Source organism: Schistocerca nitens, chromosome 3 (genome assembly GCF_023898315.1).
Source record: "Schistocerca nitens isolate TAMUIC-IGC-003100 chromosome 3, iqSchNite1.1, whole genome shotgun sequence".
NCBI lineage: Eukaryota > Metazoa > Arthropoda > Insecta > Orthoptera > Acrididae > Schistocerca > Schistocerca nitens.
In genome coordinates, this window is record NC_064616.1 from 562,577,759 (window position 1) to 562,600,048 (window position 22,290).

General features: G+C 47.1%; 1 protein-coding gene across 1 annotated transcript in view; it reads right to left on the reverse strand.

Annotated features, from left to right (window-relative positions):
- LOC126249335 (protein trachealess-like) overlaps positions 1–22,290 on the reverse strand; it is a 330,727-nt gene that overhangs the window by 20,667 nt on the left and 287,770 nt on the right. Inside the window, exons 10-12 of the mRNA XM_049950991.1 lie at positions 21,208–21,395; positions 8,557–9,052; positions 482–843 (exon numbers count right to left, since the gene is read on the reverse strand). Coding sequence (XP_049806948.1) covers positions 482–843; positions 8,557–9,052; positions 21,208–21,395 — 1,046 coding nt within the window. The remainder of the gene's footprint in view (positions 1–481; positions 844–8,556; positions 9,053–21,207; positions 21,396–22,290) is intronic.

Consider the following 22,290-nt stretch of genomic DNA (forward strand, 5'->3'; position numbering starts at 1 on the left):
CGGCGCCAACCCTGTGTGAATGCTCTGAAAAGCTAATCATTTGCATATCACAGCATCTTCTTCCTGTCGGTTAAATTTCGCGTCTGTAGCACGTCATCTTCGTGGTGCAGCAATTTTAATGGCCAGTAGTGTAATTATTGACATTGGAGGAGTGAGACGTTTAGCCATGTCTCGCAGGTCAAAGCTAGTTTGTCGACCCTTACTTAGGCTGATTTAAAATGTGAGCAATGCAGAGCCAGTTCCTTCCCCTTATCCTTTCCCGTATGTAGTAGGGTTCCTTCTCTAGTGACCTAGAAATTGATGGAACGTCAGATTCTAACTTTCCTGCTTTCGTTCAAGGCTTCGCTTTCCCAGTACTGACAAAACTACACAACCACACATTGTTAGTTGTTGGCAACTTTCAAGTAGTGCAGTTTATCTATAGAGAAGGCGATCGAAAGTTGTGAGGTAGGCCAGTATTTGGTTTGATTCGCTGACTAACCTGGTCGGCGGTGTAGTAGGCGGAGGAGCCGCGCGCGGCGGCGGCAGCGTGCACGTTGGCGCGGATGACGCTCTCGCGGTTGGCGTACAGCTGGCGCAGCAGCGCCGACGCGGGCAGCGGGCCGGCCCCCGTCGCCTGGTGCGCGCCGTGCGCCCCCAGGTGATGCGCGCCGATCCACTGGATCGTACTCCGCTGCTGCTGCTGCTGCTGCTGTTGCTGCTTCAGAAGCGCGTCCGTGCTGAAGTCCGTCGGCTGCTGCTGTTGCTGCTGCTGTTGTGGTGGTGTGGCCGCCGGGAGGTGCTTCGACATGGCGTGCTCCAGGTCTTTCACCGACGTACCGCCGCCCCCTGCTCCGCCACCACCTGTCAGTATCGAAGTTGCGTTAGTCTTCTTCGTGAGATCCTGGCAGGGTCGCCAGATGAAATTTGGAAGCTGTTGTGGATCTTATACGAAACAGAGATAGTAAAATACAGGGGTTGGACGAAAATATGAAAACACCGCGAGAAATGCATGCTTGAAAACAAACGCAAATGCTACTCAAGCTTGCAGGTTTGCTTCTATGACCAAAGTAGCCGAAGTGTTTCGTGTTTCAAGAGCCACCGTGGCATAAGATTTATAATGCATTAAGGGAAAATGGAAAAGCGTCATCTGTCAAGTCAAAATCAGGACAAAAATGTGTATTGAGTGAAAGTGACAGACGGTCACTGGAGAAGATGGTGACGAAAACTATGAGAATGAGTGTTGCAAGAGACACTGCAAAATTGAATGTCGTACTCGCGAACCCTGTCAGAACAAAAACAACACGAAGGGACCTCCAGAAGCAGGGAATTCCAAAACCACTCATCACTGAAGCAAATGCCTGCAACACGAAAACTGAAGTCATAAAACCTGGACCATAGAGCAGTGGAAGAAAATAATTTGGTCGGATGAGTCTTGATTCACGCTGTTTCCAACTTGTCGCCGTGTTTACGTCCCAACATGGCGGGGGTTCTGTGATGATTTGGGCAACCGTATTGTGATATTCCATGAGTCCCATGGTTACTCTGCGAGGTCGCATTACTGCCTGGGGTAATTGTGTGACCATTTTGGCTGATTAGGTCTATCCTATAGTACAACGTTTGTTCCCGAATGGTGATGCTGCGACAAGACCCCTGTTCATACAACTCAAATCGTGCAGGACTGGTTTTGTGAGCATGAGGATGAAGTGTCGCTTCTCCTCTGGCCACTACAATCGCCAGATCTCAATATTTTGAGCCTTTGTGGTCTACTTTGGTGAGAAGGGTGCATGATTCACCTTCATCATCTTTACTTGAAGTTGCCATTATCTTGCAGGAAGAGTGGCATGACATTCCCTTGAAAACCGTACAGGACTGTGTTTATCCATTCCGAGACTAATGGAAGCTCTTTTGAATGCTAGCGGGTTTCTTACACCGTTTTAGGCTTGGTAATGTGTTATGTTTTTTGTATTCCCATATTTTCGTCCAACATCTGGAAGCGCCTCCGTAGCTAAATAATTAGAGTGTCTGACTGCTACGCAAAGGACACAGACTCCGTTGCCAGTACTGCCAGGGATTTGTCCTTGATGGGTGGACTGGAAAAGGGTGCAGATTCGTGATGCCAGTTAACTTTATTAACAAGTAGCGGCTTAAATAGATGGCAACCTGTCAACGACTGAGAGAGCAATATGGTGGATGCTGGCTGGTGGAGGCTGTAACTTCAGTGAAGTATTCGTCATTGCTGTGCTGACTCTCTCTGGACGTTCAGGAAACTGCTCTTACACCAGTAATTAGGTACCTACCATCTAAATGTCACAGAATTATTAGGGGGTACCAGAAGAGGTTCTGGCTAAAGTTACTGAAAACCATCAACTGCTCCACAAAGTCTGTATGGCATATCAGATCTTCTAATTGATTTCTAAGTAATTCGGTGGCATTTAGCCCTTGTGACTCGAAAGAGTGCTACGATCTTAGCAGGTATCGACAAGTGAACTTTTGTAGAGTCATACCCCAACATCTGATTGCCTGCTATTGCTGTTATTAGTCTTCCTTATGAGATACTTGCGGTGTCGGGTGGTGGAACAGGTTGCGCTCAGTCTCGTGATGCCAACTGAGGAGCTAACAGAGTGGGAAATAGTGTCCCCTAGGAGTGGGAAACGGACAACGACGGCAAGAGCGACATGCTGCTCCCATGCCCCTCCATACCACATCCGAATATCACCAATGGCAGAGGATGACACGGCGGATGGTCGGTATCGAATGGACCGTCAGGACCAGCGAGCGGAGCTATTGGTGATAATCAGGTAAAAGGTAGGCCAATTGTACAAGGAATACTTCAACAGGCGCCAGAGAAATCCTCTAATCAGGCTTAGAGCACTCCACACACAGTATGAGTGGCCGTGAAAGTGCGAGTGGTGCAGTGACGAAGTTATTGAAGCAGATTTATTGTATCGGAGTAAACTGTCGCCTTCGCCAGCATCACCCACACAGTCACGACCATTTTCTAGGGCCACTGTTGATTTGAAGTCACAGATAATGTACCGGAAGGCACTTTGAACGTTTATCAGTGTTTAAGCACTGGTATTTTTTAATGTAGTAGTGCTCTGTTCTTCTGGTTTGTTTAGAAAACGCAGGTGACGTGGAGTATGGGGAATTTAGAATTGTAGTTAGTCTCAGAAACCATTCGCGAATTCCACAAATTTTGCGGAATATACCGACGGCAGAAGACGTGGTTGCTCTAACAATCGATGTAGTGATTGCTACTAACAATGGGAGTAGATCCTTGCTGGCGTATGAGCAGACCTGGAGCGTTTTCCAGGACACTCACATAACCAGCGACCCAGCGTCCCTTGTGAATGCTGAAATCCTCACAGTCTGCAAAGAGAGCGATTAGCGATGTCTGAAACGGCATCATGTCTAGGGTCACGTACAACAATGTGTATTGTCCAAGCATACTGTGATGGCTGCGATCTATAATGATGGCATCTTAAATGGAATGTGCGTCTACTTCGTTCCACCTGAAAGATGATTATGATTGTTCCAAAGAGGGTTTGTCTAGTGGACGACTACCTGAAGAAATCAGGCGTCTATAGAGACCATCTCGTTTTTCGTTTTTCGGTTGAAAATGCTTGTGACAATCTAGCTCGAAGGACTGCAGACTTAATACCGCCACCGCAGACCACTGCTGACATCCAGAGGGTGTTACTCCGACGATATGATTTGCAGTAGTGTTGTTGTGCATCTTGTATTTCCAAGCAAAGGCATCGCATCTCATACTGACGGACAAACACCACACCCATTAAGTGCACCCATGGCTGGTTTTCTGCAACATTTCGTGTTCATGTCACTTGTCACGTATCATAATACTGCCAAGACACGTTAGTGGTCACGTTGTCGCCACGTAACACGTTTCTCGTACATCTCGGTGATACCTTAACTCATGGTCAGAAGTTTATTCTCAGGAGAGTAGAAGATATCCGAGCGAAATTTCGTACAAGCGACTCGTAAATATTATCTCAGTTATGGTTCAGAAATGGTTCAAATGGCTCTGAGCACTATGGGACTCAACTGCTGAGGTCATAAGTCCCCTAGAACTTAGAACTACTTAAACCTAAGGACAACACACACATCCATGCCCGAGGCAGGATTCGAACCTGCGACCGTAGCGGTCAAGCGGTTCCAGACTGTAGCGCCTAGAGCCGCACGGCCACTCCGGCCGGCAGCTAAGGTTTTATAATGGGTTTGTGAGTACAGGTTCTCTGCAGGGAGCGTCAATATATATAGGAACACGCCGAGGTGTTCGGAGGAACAAAGTAAGTATACGAACTCACGTCTGGAAATTCCATCGAACGACACCACACGGCACGGAAATTATGGAGACCTCGACGTTGTACGGCATTATTTTGAAACGCCTTGTGGAGCTCTTGAAAGAAGGCATATAACATTATAGCACTTGTTAAAATTAGAAGTAAAACTTTTCAGAGACTTGTATGAAAAGATTTCCCAACGAATCCTCCAACTGCATCTCGACAACTTCACTTTCAGGCGCAACCAGCGATACCTTTCTGTCATTCCACTAAACACTCAGACACCCAAGTATTCCGTCCCGGAAATCCACAAGCGTTCAATCCGCCTAAATGAAACAGCGTTAAGACAAGGAAATGGATTATTACTTGACCTTTTCAATCTGGCACTCGAAAAGATAAAGCGGGAGTTCAACAAAGAGAAATTTCAGGGTACTCAAATCGACAATGAGAATATTACCTATCTGGCCTGTGCGGATGACATTTGCCTAATAGAATGCACACAAGAAGAACTCAAAGGAAATGTTAAGACCATGGAACTAGTGGCACCGATATACTGGCAACAAATTAGAACTGAAACACTTTTTTTTTCCGTGTGGCTAAGGCCTCCCGTCGGGTAGACCGTTCGCCTGGTGCAAGTCTTTCGAGTTGACGCCACTTCGGCGACTTGCGTGTCGATGGGGATGAAATGATGATAAGGACAACACAACACTCAGTCCCTGAGCGGAGAAAATCTCCGACCCAGCCGGGAATCGAACCCGGGCCGTTAGGTATGACATTACGTCGCTCTGACCACTCAGCTACCAGGGGCGGACACTGAAACATTGACTACATGCCAATTGAAAGAAAGTTCCATAACTCACAAGATCTGACAGTGAACTATTTCAGTTACAAGCGTGTGAAAGAATTCGAATATCTTGGGTCAGTTTTTAGTGAAGTAAGGTGATATCAACTTAAGCAGAGATCAGAGTAAGACTGTAGCCATAAAACAGATGGTATTACTCTCTAAATTCTGTATTAAAATCTAGAAACGTATCTAAACAACTACAACTAAGACTATATAAAACATCAATATGGTTATCAACTCTGGAGTAGTCGAAAGAATGACGTCAACCGACTGCTAACATTTGAGAGAACGGCCACAGACAAATGTATGGCACGGTCTGGGATATAACTGGTGGAGAATAGAGAAGGCGCACAGTCCAGAACTAGAAGAGCTATAGACCGATGACCATTGCAGTCTGGTCCCTTTAATCCCACACACCTAGAAGAGCTATACAAGGAGGCTAACATCGTTGTAATATGAAAAGCAAAAGACTCCAATGAGCTGGACACGTGGAGAGAATGGAAACAACGAGACAGCGCAAAAGTGCAATGGGTCTCATCCGGCAGCAGACTAGTGGGAAGACCCAGGAAGAGGTGGATGGATGGAGTAAGACAAAACCTGTTGCAGTTGGAAGTCTCAGGGAACTGGAGACTGACAGCAAAAGACAGAGGCAGATGGAGAGCCTTAACAGTGACGTCGCGCAGTCATCTGGGTCTGATTGCAAAAAGTAACCAAATAAAGGAATACTCGATGAAAAATAACCTGCAACCCTCAGCTAGTAACCATACAAAAGAGAGCCCAAATTAGACTACAACTACTAACAAACCATGATCTATACACATAGAACCCGAGTCTGCCCCTTTCTTACTATGCCCCTGCAGCACAAACTTCCGCTCCCACCAAATCCTGGAAGCACATGCACTTGACATCGCTTTCAGTATCCGACTACCTTCTCCCACTCGTATCCTGCAGCAGCTCATAAAGTTCCCACATCTAGAACACCTTCGCCTCTCCTACATCTCCCGTAAAATTGATTCCCAAGAACCCTATAGTCTTCAAAATGTGTGTGAAATCTTATGGGACTTAACTGCTAAGGTCATGAGTCCCTAAGCTTACACATTACTTAACCTAAATTATCCTAAGGACAAACACACACACCCATGCCCGAGGGAGGATTCGAACCTCCGCCGGAACCAGCCCCTATAGTCTTCCTCGTCCTTGAAAGCCAGTAGGCCGTTCCTCTAGGAGCACATTCCACCTTCCCTTTATCTCCAAACACACTATGAGCTTTTTCAAAATAATTCTAGTCACCTTCCACTCTCAGACCATGAACTCATCCCTGCAATTTCTTCTTCCTTGGAACCATAACCTACTGTAACCTTCGTAAATAAAAGTTCTTTGCCCAGCTGACATCTCACTCAGCATCTACACCCCTCATATCACTTCCTTCCCAGATTTTTTTTTCTATAGGGTGAAAATTATTTAAACCCACAAACTTTGGCAAGTTTAACAGGATACCGAAAAAAATATACTTTTCTTTAACGTCATATTTTCCTGTGAGGATTTTTTAAATTAACTGAACTAATAGACTCTTGGAGGTTGCATGAGACAATGAAAACACGTTTTCTAATGTTTTTTCCCGTGAGGACAAAAAGTTATACAAACAAGTTTTTAATTCTTTATTATCAAGAGATAACAACATTAACAAAACACAATTACCTCATTTGCAGTAGAGGTTCAAAAATGCCTCCATTGACTTGTAAAGAAAGGTTACACCGGTACGTCATGTTCTATCTAACACGGTCAAAGACTGCAGGAGTGTCCTTAATTCTTACTGCTGCTGCTGCTATCTGGGCAATCAGGTCCTCTTCTGATTCAACAGGGGCTTTGTAAACAAGGTTGTACATTTCACGTCACACAGAAAAGCCCAGAGATGTCAAATAGGGAATCGAGTAGGCTATGGTACAGGACTACCACTGCCAATTCACTTTTCTGGAAACTGGCGGTTCAAGAATCGACGCATAGGACGACCAAAATGTGCCGGCGCCGCGTATTGCTGGAACAAAGTGTGCTCTCTTTCAGCGAGTGGCACGTCACCCAACAACTCTGACAATGGTCTGGGGAGGAAACAGTAATAATGCCTGTCATTTAATGGCCTAGATAGAAGATATAGCCCAATTATACAGTGACAACAACATCTGCCCACACATTCAAGTAGAACGGCAGCTGACGAGAACAAGTAAATGTGACATGTAGATTAATGTCACTCAAAAGATGCGAATTGTGGATGTTGAAAACCCAATCACGCCCAAACGTTCCTTCACCTGTTAACACTACACAGGACAGAAAAAGTAGGATGCGTTTGACATTGTTCCATGCAAATGTGAAAACTGTGCTCTGAGAGGATAATTGTCTGGTTCCAAATGGTTCAAATGGCTCTGAGGACTACGGGGCTTAATATCTGAGGTCATCAGTCCCCTAGAACTTAGAACTTCAAAATGGTTCAAATGGCTCTGAGAACTATGCGACTTAACTTCTGAGGTCATCAGTCGCCTAGAACTTAGAACTAATTAAACCTAACTAACCTAAGGACATCACACACATCCATGCCCCAGGCAGGATTCGAACCTGCGACCGTAGCGGTCGCTCGGCTCCAGACTGTAGCGCCTAGAACCGCACGGCCACTCCGGCCGGCGAACTTAGAACTACTTGAACCTAACTAACCTAAGGGCATCACACACATCCATGCCCGAGGCCGGATTCGGACCTGCGACCGTAGCAGTCGCGTGGTTCCGGAGTGAAGCGCCTAGAACCGCTCGACCACCGCGGCCGGCGTCTGGTTCCAGGTTGTGCACTCTCTGTAAGTGAAATGGATTAACCATTGCTCATAAAGGACATTTCTGACATTAGCCAGATCCGTCCTTATATTATGCACAATTTCACGAGTGCTCAGCGCGATTACGCCCTCTGCCGGATTAAAAAATGCTCACAGGTAATTTGGTATAGGAGAAAAAGCTTGTTTTGGTGTCCCAAGCAACCTCCTAGAATTCTTCGGTTTAAATAATTTCCACCCTGTATGAAACATCCTCCTCCAACACTTCTCACATCCCAGTAGCTATAATTAGCAGGAGCCCCGTCATATTATGCTCGTAATAAAGAGAATTACATCAAATCACCATCATATTTTCATAAACATCGTCGCCTCTTTTACCTTCTTAAAGATTTATATTCAGATTGTAAATTTTATAATAGAATGGTAGAAGAAGGGCAATTTGACCAATGGCAGCCCGCCCCCAATAGGGGGACTAGATAACTGTAAAATAATTTTAAAAAATGAGAAACTGGAAGCATTTATCAGGATGCGTTCTGTCACTAGTAGGCAACGTTCGTTTCGATATCGCTGGCGTTTTCGCAATAGCCGAGGTTAGAGTTGAGAGAACTGGCGCTTACCTGGGGGCCCGGGCTGGCCGTCGGGGTCGTCGGGCTTGGGGCTGTGGTCGGAGGGCAGCGCGGCCGCCGCCGACGACGAGTGGCAGGACGAGGACGCGGGGCTGAGCACGGCCGCTCGCTTGGCCGCCGCCGCCGCCATCGCCACCGCCGCCGCCGCCGACGCCGCCACCGACGCCGCCGCCGCAGCCGCCGCCGCTGCCGCCGACGAGTCCTCGTCGTCCTCGTCGTCTTCGTCGGAGCTGCAGCAGCTGCTGTCCTCGTCAGAGAGCAGCTTGCGCTTGTGCGGGCGTCCGCGCGTCGCCGCCAGCTTCTTGAGCGCGCGGATGCTCAGCCCGCCGCCGAGCTGCGGCAACGTACAAAACACCCTCTCACACACACGTTCTCGGCACAGCGCAGCGAGCTGACTGTCTACTTCGAGGAGGATGACGGGGAGAAACGAAAGACAACAGTGTGACGTCAGGGTCGTTGGAAATGGTCCGTTCGCTAAGATTGAAGACTGTCACACTCTATTCACCAGGAACTTGAATAAGGTCCGCTAAGCTCTTCATCCCATCTCATATTGTAATTCCTATCGAACTCATCCATTTTGTTTGGGATTTAAAAAAATGGTTCAAATGGCTCTGAGCACTATGGGACTTAACATCTGTGGTCATCAGCCCCCTAGAACTTAGAACTACTTAAACCTAGCTAACCTAAGGACATCACACACATCCATGCCCGAGGCAGGATTCGAACCTGCGACCGTAGCAGTCGCGTGGTTCCGGACTGAGCGCCTAGAACCGCTAGACCACCACGGCCGGCTTAAAAATGGTTCAAATGGCTCTGAGCACTATGGGACTTAACTTCAGAGGTCATCAGTCCCCTAGAACTTAGAACTACTTAAACCTAACTAACCTAAGGACACCACACACATCCATGCCCGAGGCAGGATTCGAACCTGCGACCGTATTGGTCTCGCGGTTCCAGACTGTAGCGCCTAGAACCGCTCGGCCACACCGTCTGGCGTTTGGGATTAATTCGAGTTTCATTTTCGATGTATTCAGACTTGATAAATAATCAGTTCTTTACGTTTTGTATATCGTTAAATGTAAGTTTTATATACGATACAGTCAGATTAATGTGACAATAGCCTATGTTCGAAGTCAACGAGCGATGATCACTCACAGACGGCAGGTGGCAGCACTAGCAGGGGGACGTCGCAAACAGTGAAGTCGTTGCCGTGATGCGGAGACGCAGAGTTTTAGCTGACATCTCGAAGTGCATGATTATTGGCTTACGGGCCAAGGGTGGAAGGATTTCCGAAACGGCTAAGTTTATAAACTGTTCCGGTGCCGCCGTGGTTAAAGTACACCGTGCATGGCAAAATCGGCGCCGAGGCAACTGTGCTGCACTACGGGCTATAGATGACAGGGGTGAACGACGGTTGCGGAAATGTGCGAATAGACTTGTAACTGTCAAGCAACTGACAGCTAAGGGGCTACCAATAGGGCCTTCTCAACGACTGTTCAGCAAACGTTGCTGTATATGGGTCTCCACAGCAGGTGCCTGGCTCGTGCACCCACGGTAACTGCTGTTCGTCACCGACGAAGGCTAGAATTTGCTCGACAGTATCGCAACTGGACGTACACTGATCGGCGACAGGTGACCTTTTCAGATGAATAACTTTTTAATCTCCATTCGACAGATGGCCGTTGACGCGTACGGCGTGAAACGTCTGAAAGGAAACACCCTGGAACCAGGAGGGAACGTTATGATATGGAGAATGTTATCGTGGCATACCCTGGGTGAACTAGTCATTCTGGAAGGTACAATGGATAACAAGTATACATGTATCCTTGAGGACAATGTCCACCCGTACATGCTGTTTGTTTCTCCTCGGCCCGATAGCGTATACCAGCAGGACAATGCAACATCTCACACAGTTAGCACTATACGTCCGTCATTCTAAGAGCACCAGGATGAGTTTATCGTACTCCCCTAAGGACCAAACTCCTCGGATTCGAACCTAGTAGAGAATCTGTTGGACCAGCTCGATCGCGCTGTTCGAGGCATGGATCCGCAACCGAGAAAATTAGCTCAACTGACCACGGCTCTGAAGTCGGCATGGCTCCACATCCTTCCAGAACCTCACTGACACTCTTCCTGCACGTCTCACAGCGGCCTTTGCTACAACTGGTGGTTACTCAGTCTTTTGACAGGTGGTCAAGTGAGTGAGTGGGCAGGGTACATATGGCCATATTCCTTAGACACAAATTTCGATTTAGTTGTTATACAATTTCAGTACACAATCAGACCAATTGAGGGGCAAAGGCGACTGGCAGAGGCCCTTCAGCCAAAGGTTTAACACGCTTAAAAAAGTTTTAATTATACAAAACAGCTGAAACAAATTCTGTTTTAAACCGTACATTGGTGAAGATATTTTTATGATTTAAATTAAATGATTTTACACAATAATGGAAGCTGAAGTTAATGCTTCCATGCTATAGTGATGATGCTGGTGGTGCATAAAAATGGTCATGTTCCTGATGGAGGTGATATGATGAATACTACAACGGGACCTTGTAGAACCATAGAAAGCAGCTTATAGCGGATGAATAAGGGAGAAAGAGGGCGGATTGGGTCATGTTGAGAGTTATTGACTCGGGCTGGAAAGAAGGGTATATCGCGAGCCACATTTCTTCTTTGGCCAAGACATGGAGGTGCATGAAAGGTGGGACGTGGATGCAGTGTCGCAGCAGGGTACCTAGGTTGGTGATTAGTGGGTGGGTTAGAGGCTGCTGAGTTAGGTTTTCTGATTGATGTACTGTGTACGAAGGTGCTCCAACATGAGAAGAAGATGGGGTAAATTGATGAGCTTTGATACAGAACGCGAGTTGACGACAGTATGCGAACATGGAAGGCGAGGCGATGAGCAGATTTTCTATGATATCTAGGAGTTTGTAGGATTTATAAAAGGTAGAGATCAAGAAAACAATGGCATTAATTAGGACTGGGTGGCTGTGGGATTTGTAAGTGAGGAAAATAGTAGAAGGATGCAGGTCTAGGATCGCACGGTTAGTAGTTTCAGTGAGTGTCCGGCGTTTGTGATGGGTGATAAGGTGGTGTGCAATTCACATTAGTTTTCTGTCGAGTGTTAGTCCTAAATACTTTACTGTGTTAGTGAGAGGAATAGAAAAATGGCTCTGAGCACTATGGGACTCAACTGCTGTGGTTATCAGTCCCCTAGAACGTAGAACTACTTAAACCTAACTAACCTAAGGACACCACACACATCCATGCCCGAGGCAGGATTCGAACCTGCGACCGTAGCAGTCGCACGGTTCCGGACTGCGCGCCTAGAACCGCGAGACCACCGCGGCCGGCTGAGAGGAATAGATTAGTTGCAGATGGAGAGATGAGGAAACCTAGACCACGGAAAGTCTGAGTAGTGCGGCCAAAGATGATGGCTTGGCTTTCCCGTGGATTTACTTGAAGTTTCCAATTATTATGTCAGGAGGTTCAAGTAACATTGGCGGAAGGCACAGAGGAATTGGAGCCTTTGCCGGGTATCTAGGTATGCAAAGACGTGAGCATAATGCCGGGGATAGGTGAGGGTTGTACGACTAGGAATGCCTGCAGTGTACAGGATGTAAATGAGAGGGGAAAGGGCAAAGTCTTGAGACACAGCGGTAGATGTGGTCGATCCTGTTTTATGTAGGTCGATGGAGGACATATGATGCTATAAGGAAGACATAGTTAACTGGTAGGGCATAGGTTACTTGAAGAACCAACATAATAAAAACCAACTTCATTAATTGACAATTTTTTTAGTATTTTTATCACGTCAGATTTGTTTACATGCACAAGCTTTCATTGCCTTCCTCTGTCACTGTCGTCAGGAGTTAGTTGTCACACCAATAGGCTGTGTGATACTTTCATATGTAGTAGTCCAAATTACGTCATGGAGACATCACGAATTCACGAAACTTCCATGCTTTCGTATGCTACCGGGGTTATATTTGATGCCATGCACCTACATACTGGGAGTCTGTCATCAAAGAAACCATTGAGATCAGAAAATACAACTTTAACCGAGACAGTAGCTGCACCCTTAGAAGTGCATGAAAAACACACACGATGGTAAAAGGCTACAAAGAAATAAGCTGGGTTATCCATCATCTAAAGCAATCGGATCTCAACTAAGGTTCCTCCATCACCGACATCGACATAATTTCTGGTACCATATTGAAGCTCCTGAGCCGTGGTTTGGTTATTGAACGACTTTGGGTCTTGTCACATAGCTGCAGTTTCTCTGACGTCTCTGTAGGTGACATCCTTGCGGTGCCTCGAGCGGAAGTTAAACGCGCACGTAGCTCACACTCGAAGTCTATCTGCTGGGGGTTGACTGGTGAGAAGTCTCTCTGGATCGCCTCCTGAGATTGCTAACTGTGGAGGTGCACTCGCTAAGTTTGGATGGCTGATGTTTACTTTGAGGAGTGTCTCTACGCCTACTGGAGAGTCGCCGGTAATACGGACGTGCTCTAGTTAAACATTTATTCGACTGTATGAGGGTTTACATTTTATCTTGTTCTGTTTGTGAGCACCTGGTCTAGAAAGACTTTCTTTTACTTGAACTACTGGCGCATGTGTTTTCTATGTTTAGGTATATTTAAAATTTTTTCATTGTCAGTTAACGTTGATCTAGAAAGATTAGCCTTTACCTGCACTACTGGTTCCTGAACTCTCTGGGTTTAGGTTCTTTAAGACTTTTCACTGTAACTTAAGATTAAAAGTCCCCCATGTGTGTTGTAATTTATTTAGTTATGTAAATTCTACGCTGTTAATCCCATGTACTGACGGGTCAAACGAACTCTGTTGCCTGCCCTCACTTCCTTTGTCATGGTTGAAGGCCAGTGCGCTATTTGCCATTAATATGTTATGTAAATTTAATTTACTTTCTGTATGTATATTTTAGAATCTGTACTGAATCGAGCAACCGTTCGGGATGTGGGTCGAGTCCAAACTGGTTACCGTGCTTTTGTTTAATCCACACGTTTCAGTCTCTTTATTTGCATTGGATTTATCTTTGGTTGCTCTTGTGAATAACTGCTTATGTTTGTTGATTTGCTAATGTTCACCATGTTATTTTAAAGTCCGTGTAGAAGTTGCATACTCTGCTACCTCTAAAGTTTTTTTTTTTAATGTTTCAAGCGTATGCACATTGTGGTCTTTGTAATATTGACTCCCAAGTAGCCAAAACTGCTGTTAGAACCAGTAAGTACCTCTGGGGTGATTTTCTAGTATTTATAGAGTTCAAAGAGTTTGTTTAGTTTTGATTACAAGAAATAAATCCTCTATACTATTACAGAAATTTTAATTTAAGGTTTTTTGTTTATCATATTTCCATGAGCTTAATGGTTCCTAATTATTTATGTTAAACTCGGCATATGTGGGGAATAAGTGATGCTCACCTTTGTTGTTGTTAAATTTGGCCTCTGTGTTTAATAAATATGTTAAAAGAATTATTTAATTTATGCTCAGCACCTTACTACCTCCAGATCCTTGCTCATTATCATATTAGTTCCGTGGCTTCGTGTCACCCCCATGACATAATTCGGCCAACTATATACGAAAGTACCACACGGCCTATTAATACGACAGTTAACTCCTGGCGGCGACGACGAAGACGTCAACGACTAATTCGACGACAGAGGAAGTCGATGAAAACTTGAGCACGCAAACAAATATGACGCAAAAAGAAAGCTAAAAACACTTATAATTGCGTAGGCTTCCGCGACCAGAGTCAGTCGACATAAAAGTTTTCTGGGTATGGTATCGCGTCATAATGTATAAAACGCGGTAGCAGACCCAAAAAACTTTTATGTCGACTAAAGACACTTATTCAAGACAATCGCCGAGTAAAGCCACGTGCTCACTTCGTTGATGTCAACTGTATCTCTGTGGCACCCATAGAACTTCTAAGCGCGTCTTCATATTTATTCAAACATTTCACGAAGTCAGCGAAATTGTTTTTATTAAGTGTTTTCCCTGATGCTGTCCAGTCCTCTCAATAAATTGAATAATAAACTGGAGACACTGCTCAAAGGCGTCTTTACATCCGTGACGGCGTTTAGCGACTACGCCATCCGGCCGAGCAGCGTTCGGAATTGTTGGTAGTGCTACTGCTTTCAACCTTTTAATGATCCTTTCATTGAAAATCAAACTAAACCTAGTTGATGTCACGTTGTAGAGACTAGATAAAGGCGTCTTAAAAAGGTACTGTCAGTTCCGTTTCATAATATTTGTCACCTCGTACTTACAAGCATGTCATTAATACGTGAGTCACATTGAGTTTCACTCTTTTACTGTTGTGAGGAGCCTCTAGAAGAATAATGTGCCGGGAAATGTTGTTTATTTATTATGGCGTGACACCTTCTTGATCCATATATCTTCCCGTTAACGCTTCTACGAACATAACGAGAACAATCTCGGCTTACGAAATGGCGGGGAAGGAAATCGACCGCGACCTTTGCAAAAGAACGATCTTGAAATTTTCCTGGGACGATTTAGAGAAATTACGGAAAACCTAAACCATGACAATCGGGCGTGTATTTGAACCGTCTTCCTCCAGAATGCAAGTCCAGAGTGTAACAACGGTGACATCTCGCTTGGTAAACATGCAGTATTCTGGTAGTGGGGGGTTAGCAGTAAACGCAGGGCGAGTTAAGAGATGTCCCGTTCTCTTTCAACCTCGCTGACCTGCAGCTGATAACAAGTAACGGTTCAGGTCCTCCCCACCACTTGGCGAGGACGGACCCGCGGAAATTTTGCGAACGTTCAGACGGTCCTTGTCGGGGCCTCGCGAGTATAAAATGGTATCTTTCTTGAGTTTTCTGATATGGTTTGGAGTTAGGCATAGAGTTGATTTTTCATCATGCAGCGGTTTTTCATCTGCATGCAGCGCTTTTTCATTTGTTCCAAACAAAATTCGATAACTGATTTTGAGGTCATATTTTTGGTTGTATACACTCGTTTTTACACGTAAAATCCCGTTTTGTAATACAGCCTTTGGCCGTGAGATCTACCCAAGTGTGAATATGGTTTAATGAGATTAGCATTTCATGCATCTCTTCATCCCTATGTTAAATACACTCCTGGAAATTGAAATAAAAACACCGTGAATTCATTGTCTCAGGAAGGGGAAACTTTATTGACACATTCCTGGGGTCAGATACATCACATGATCACACTGACAGAACCACAGGCACATAGACACAGGCAACAGAGCATGCACAATGTCGGCACTAGTACAGTGTATATCCACCTTTCGCAGCAATGCAGGCTGCTATTCTCCCATGGAGACGATCGTAGAGATGCTGGATGTAGTCCTGTGGAACGGCGTGCCATGCCATTTCCACCTGGCGCCTCAGTTGGACCAGCGTTCGTGCTGGACGTGCAGACCGCGTGAGACGACGCTTCATCCAGTCCCAAACATGCTCAATGGGGGACAGATCCGGAGATCTTGCTGGCCAGGGTAGTTGACTTACACCTTCTAGAGCACGTTGGGTGGCACGGGATACATGCGGACGTGCATTGTCCTGTTGGAAAAGCAAGTTCCCTTGCCGGTCTAGGAATGATAGAACGATGGGTTCGATGACGGTTTGGATGTACCGTGCACTATTCAGTGTCCCCTCGACGATCACCAGTGGTGTACGGCCAGTGTAGGAGATCGCTCCCCACACCATGATGCCGGGTGTTGGCCCTGTGTGCCTCGGTCGTATGCAGTCCTGATTGTGGCGCTCACCTGCACGGCGCCAAACACGCATACGACCATCATTGGCACCAAGGCAGAAGCGCCTCTCATCGCTGAAGACGACACGTCTCCATTCGTCCCTCCATTCACGCCTGTCGCGACACCACTGGAGGCGGGCTGCACGATGTTGCGGCGTGAGCGGAAGACGGCCTAACGGTGTGCGGGACCGTAGCCCAGCTTCATGGAGACGGTTGCGAATGGTCCTCGCCGATACCCCAGGAGCAACAGTGTCCCTAATTTGCTGGGAAGTGGCGGTGCGGTCCCCTACGGCACTGCGTAGGATCCTACGGTCTTGGCGTGCATCCGTGCGTCGCTGCGGTCCGGTCCCAGGTCGACGGGCACGTGCACCTTCCGCCGACCACTGGCGACAACATCGATGTACTGTGGAGACCTCACGCCCCACGTGTTGAGCAATTCGGCGGTACGTCCACCCGGCCTCCCGCATGCCGACTATACGCCCTCGCTCAAAGTCCGTCAACTGCACATACGGTTCACGTCCACGCTGTCGCGGCATGCTACCAGTGTTAAAGACTGCGATGGAGCTCCGTATGCCACGGCAAACTGGCTGACACTGACGGCGGCGGTGCACAAATGCTGCGCAGCTAGCGCCATTCGACGGCCAACACCGCGGTTCCTGGTGTGTCCGCTGTGCCGTGCGTGTGATCATTGCTTGTACAGCCCTCTCGCAGTGTCCGGAGCAAGTATGGTGGGTCTGACACACCGGTGTCAATGTGTTCTTTTTTCCATTTCCAGGAGTGTACATGTTTGTTCATGAAACTTTCAAAGACTTTTCTTTCACAATTCGTTTTATTTCAACATGTTAAAATCGTGCTTTTGGTCATGGTCCTTTGTCAGTAACCATACTAACACGTGGCAACTTAGTCAATCGAAACTCAGTCTGAGCTGATAAAATGAGAATACCATCGCCTTCACCGATCACACTCAGTTATTCCGCAGCCGTATTTTGAGAATATTAATCCGAGTTACTGGGCTCCACCCGTTATTGAACATAATCGTACTGAGCAGAACCTGCCATGTGTTCCTTATCTTGCATCTAATGAGCAATACTGTGTTCTGTGTTGTCATACGTGAAAGTGTTTTTCGCTATTATGACATCTGGCTGGTAACATAACTGTTCTCTCCCTGCTTTCACTCCAATGGGACTGATTGTAGTAGTAGAGCACTCCAAAATCCTGTTGCATCTATTCCTAAAGGCTAACGTGCTAATGTCTGAGAGTTTAAATGAATCGTTTTCGAAGCCTTCGTCCCGTACTGTCCTCCATATCCATCAACTACATAAAGCGAATTATATCTGTAATAGTATCCCCATGTTCATGAACTTGTGTTATTAACTGTATTAGAGGAATACGTAGTTAAGATTGTGACATTATTTTTGTTGTCCATATTTATCGTGTTACAGACGTTTACGTCTATCTTTTTTAAGGATTCGTGGCGATCAAGTGTCTTAAGACCAAATAAATTGCCATCCATTGTAATCATTGATCCTCCTTCTGATGCCTCGTATAAATCCGAACTTCTTTCCTTCCCATGCTTTTACCTGCCCTTACGATGCACCGAATAGTTCAAAAAGGAAAATGACACCAGCTACCGCGGTATATATCAAGCCATTTCATGCACTGCCACGTACCGATTTAAATGTATAGATTCTGATTTTTCATAGACACAGATGTCCCACACGAGCCCAGTGGCACGTGCATAACGTGATACGAATGTGTCTTTTAGTTGAAATATCACATTTTCCTCGTATTGCACCTTGGGTGACCGTTTTAGATTTCACGAAGTATAAATGCATAAAAACAACCTCCCTTTAGTGTTGGCACAAAAATTTGTGATGGTGTTTGGCGGCTGCGTCATATTGGTGAGGGGTGTTCGGCGTTGTTAGAAGTGATTGTGCTTGCGACTTTCCAGTTATTCGTTTAGTGAACTATAAACTTAACCTAGAAAATATGACATTGATGAAAGTGCTTAAAGGTGTCTTCGCACAGAAGACCATGACGGTACTTGTCGGTTACCCCGTAGTGATGAGGCGCGTTGTTACACTCCTGGAAATTGAAATAAGAAAACCGTGAATTCATTGTCCCAGGAAGAAGAAACTTTATTGACACATTCCTGGGGTCAGATACATCACATGATCACACTGACAGAACCACAGGCACATAGACACAGGCAACAGAGCATGCACAATGTCGGCACTAGTACAGTGTATATCCACCTTTCGCAGCAATGCAGGCTGCTATTCTCCCATGGAGACGATCGTAGAGATGCTGGATGTAGTCCTGTGGAACGGCTTGCCATGCCATTTCCACCTGGCGCCTCAGTTGGACCAGCGTTCGTGCTGGACGTGCAGACCGCGTGAGACGACGCTTCATCCAGTCCCAAACATGCTCAGTGAGGGACAGATCCGGAGATCTTGCTGGCCAGGGTAGTTGACTTACACCTTCTAGAGCACGTTGGGTGGCACGGGATACATGCGGACGTGCATTGTCCTGTTGGAACAGCAAGTTCCCTTGCCGGTCTAGGAATGGTAGAACGATGGGTTCGATGACGGTTTGGATGTACCGTGCACTATTCAGTGTCCCCTCGACGATCACCAGTGGTGTACGGCCAGTGTAGGAGATCGCTCCCCACACCATGATGCCGGGTGTTGGCCCTGTGTGCCTCGGTCGTATGCAGTCCTGATTGTGGCGCTCACCTGCACGGCGCCAAACACGCATACGACCATCATTGGCACCAAGGCAGAAGCGCCTCTCATCGCTGAAGACGACACGTCTCCATTCGTCCCTCCATTCACGCCTGTCGCGACACCACTGGAGGCGGGCTGCACGATGTTGGGGCGTGAGCGGAAGACGGCCTAACGGTGTGCGGGACCGTAGCCCAGCTTCATGGAGACGGTTGCGAATGGTCCTCGCCGATACCCCAGGAGCAACAGTGTCCCTAATTTGCTGGGAAGTGGCGGTGCGGTCCCCTACGGCACTGCGTAGGATCCTACGGTCTTGGCGTGCATCCGTGCGTCGCTGCGGTCCGGTCCCAGGTCGACGGGCACGTGCACCTTCCGCCGACCACTGGCGACAACATCGATGTACTGTGGAGACCTCACGCCCCACGTGTTGAGCAATTCGGCGGTACGTCCACCCGGCCTCCCGCATGCCCACTATACGCCCTCGCTCAAAGTCCGTCAACTGCACATACGGTTCACGTCCACGCTGTCGCGGCATGCTACCAGTGTTAAAGACTGCGATGGAGCTCCGTATGCCACGGCAAACTGGCTGACACTGACGGCGGCGGTGCACAAATGCTGCGCAGCTAGCGCCATTCGACGGCCAACACCGCGGTTCCTGGTGTGTCCGCTGTGCCGTGCGTGTGATCATTGCTTGTACAGCCCTCTCGCAGTGTCCGGAGCAAGTATGGTGGGTCTGACACACCGGTGTCAATGTGTTCTTTTTTCCATTTCCAGGAGTGTAGTAGTGCTTGTTCTGGCGACTATCCAGAAGAGAGGTGTTCAGAGTAGTGCTTGCTCTTAGAACTTTCCGGTGATTCATTCAGCGTACTACAAAACAAACATACATATATAGTGTCACGTTGTAGAGTCTACTAAAAGCCATCTTTGACCAGAAATCTATGACGATGTTTGTCGGGTACGCTATATTCGTGAGGAGTATTCGGAGTTGTTAGTAGTGCTTATGCTTGCAACTTTCCACCAAGGTCATCGGTCCCTAGACTTACACACTACTTAAAGTAACTTAAACTAACCTATGCTAAGAACAACACACACACCCATGCCCGAAGGAGGACTCGAACCTCCGGCGGGAGGGGCCACGCACAAGAATTGACACTCTTCTGTTTAACAGAACAATTTGCCAGTTTTCCCTGTGCTATCGTGGGGGCTGTGACATCAAGAGTCACGTTTCGGCTTCCAGCTTTGTACGAGCAGCGTTCAATAGGTAATGCAACACATTTTTTTCTCGGCTTGAGTCAGTTGGAAAAATGCGGAATTTGTTGTGGGACACTGTGAAATTTTCCCGCTTCAGCCCCTATAGTTTCATGGAGTTCCGATAGGTGGCGGAGCTATACGTAGCCTGCAAAATGGAATCTGTAACGGAGGTTCATTCCAAGCAGAGTGCTGTAATTGAGTTTCTTTTGGCTAAAACTAGAGCATGGCAGATATTCATAGGCGCTTGCAAAATGTCTACGGAGACCTGGCAATGAACAAACGCTCAGTGAGTCATCGGACGAGGCGTCTGTCATTATTGCAACAAGGTCGCGCAAATCTGTCCGATCTCCCCCGTGCTGGCCGGCAGCATACAGATGTGACTCCTGCAATGATAGAACGTGCGGACACTCTCATCTGACATGCTCGACGGATCACAATCAGACATCTCGCTCTTCAACTGGCCTTCTCTGGAGGTAGTGCTGACACACTCGTCCAAGAGCCTGTGCACCCGAGAAGAGGTCACAATACCTCATTGGACGGTTCTTTATCATCCATCCTACAGCTCGGACGTCGCACCTTCCGACTTCCATCTGTTTCGCCCAACCAAAGGTGCAGTCCGTGGGAAGGTTATTGATCAGCAAGACGTTGGCTCCGACGTCGATCAGTATAGCGGTAGCGTGCGGGCATACAGGCCTTCCCAGTGAGGTAGCGAAGGCCGTGGTATTGAACGGAGATTATGTCGAAAAATTGGATTTTGTAGCAAAAAGGGTGGGGAATATTATGATGTATTGGAATCCTGAATAAAACCAACCTGCTTTCAGAAAAAGTGTGTTGCGTTACTTATTGGAAGACCCTCGTACTGAGCTCAGTAGGCTCCTCAGTGCTCGCTCGTCGACTGGGGCGTTACCTGCGATGGGCCGGGTGCGGGGGCGGCGAGCCGCCTGCCGTGCGGCTCCCCAGCGCCAGCGCCCGCGCCGGCGCCGGCCGCGCCCTGCGAAGAGCCCTCCTCCAGGTCCGGCGGCGACCGGTGGGGCTCCGGCTGCGGCTGCTGCGGCGGCTGCTGCTGGCTGGCCGCGCCCGCGCCGCTACTGCGACCTGCAACCGCAACCCGCCGTCGTCTTTCTCTGCTTCAAACGTGCAATCGAGGCTGGCCGCATAGACCCTCGCCAAGGGCGCAGGTACGGAGAAAGAATACAGGTTACGAATTAACTGGGAGGGGCATGCTAGTTCTCCAACCGCTAGTCTTCTTATCTTCTGCCTACGAGAGGCAGGCTAACCTTCAGCCCGCGTCTGTATAAGCACACTATTATCACACAGTCATTTCGTCCAAGTAACATCACAAAGAAACGACTACTACCGAAAATATCTCTTAAACAACTTTGGTTAATCCGTCACGTCCTGGAACAGGGGGAAGGCGCGCAAACACCCGAACTTGACAATTACACACCGATGGTGACCTAGTAGATAGATAATTCTGAGTAGGAAGTAGATTAGGACATCACCAAACAGAACCTGCAGCGATTTTCTAAAGGCCAGCCCGGTGCCAGGGACACGCCCACTGGGATTAGCTCGGTGGGCACGGCCAAAAAAGTAGGTTTATTCAATAACTGGCACGCCTGTAACGCTGCTGGAAGTAGCTTCTAGAATAGTTAGATTAGAGTAGAGATTAGTTCTTACCCATTGAACAACTAGCTCATCATTTGCTGTAGCATGTAAGTAGATTAAAACTAGAATTAGAAAATGCTGCTAACATCATTGAATTGTATTGTAGATGTTAAGACCCACTAATGTATAAGGTGGTGGGTTATTATGTATGATATTATTGGATTGAATAAAGATTCTAAAAAAAAATAAAAAAACTTTGGTTCCATAAGGAACCTTTGTGCGCAACGAACAAAGCTTAACTTGAGGAAGGATAGGACTATAGAAATCTGTCGCAGTCGCATTGCTTTTCTTTGTGACTCTTGCATATTCAGATTTCAGCTATAAA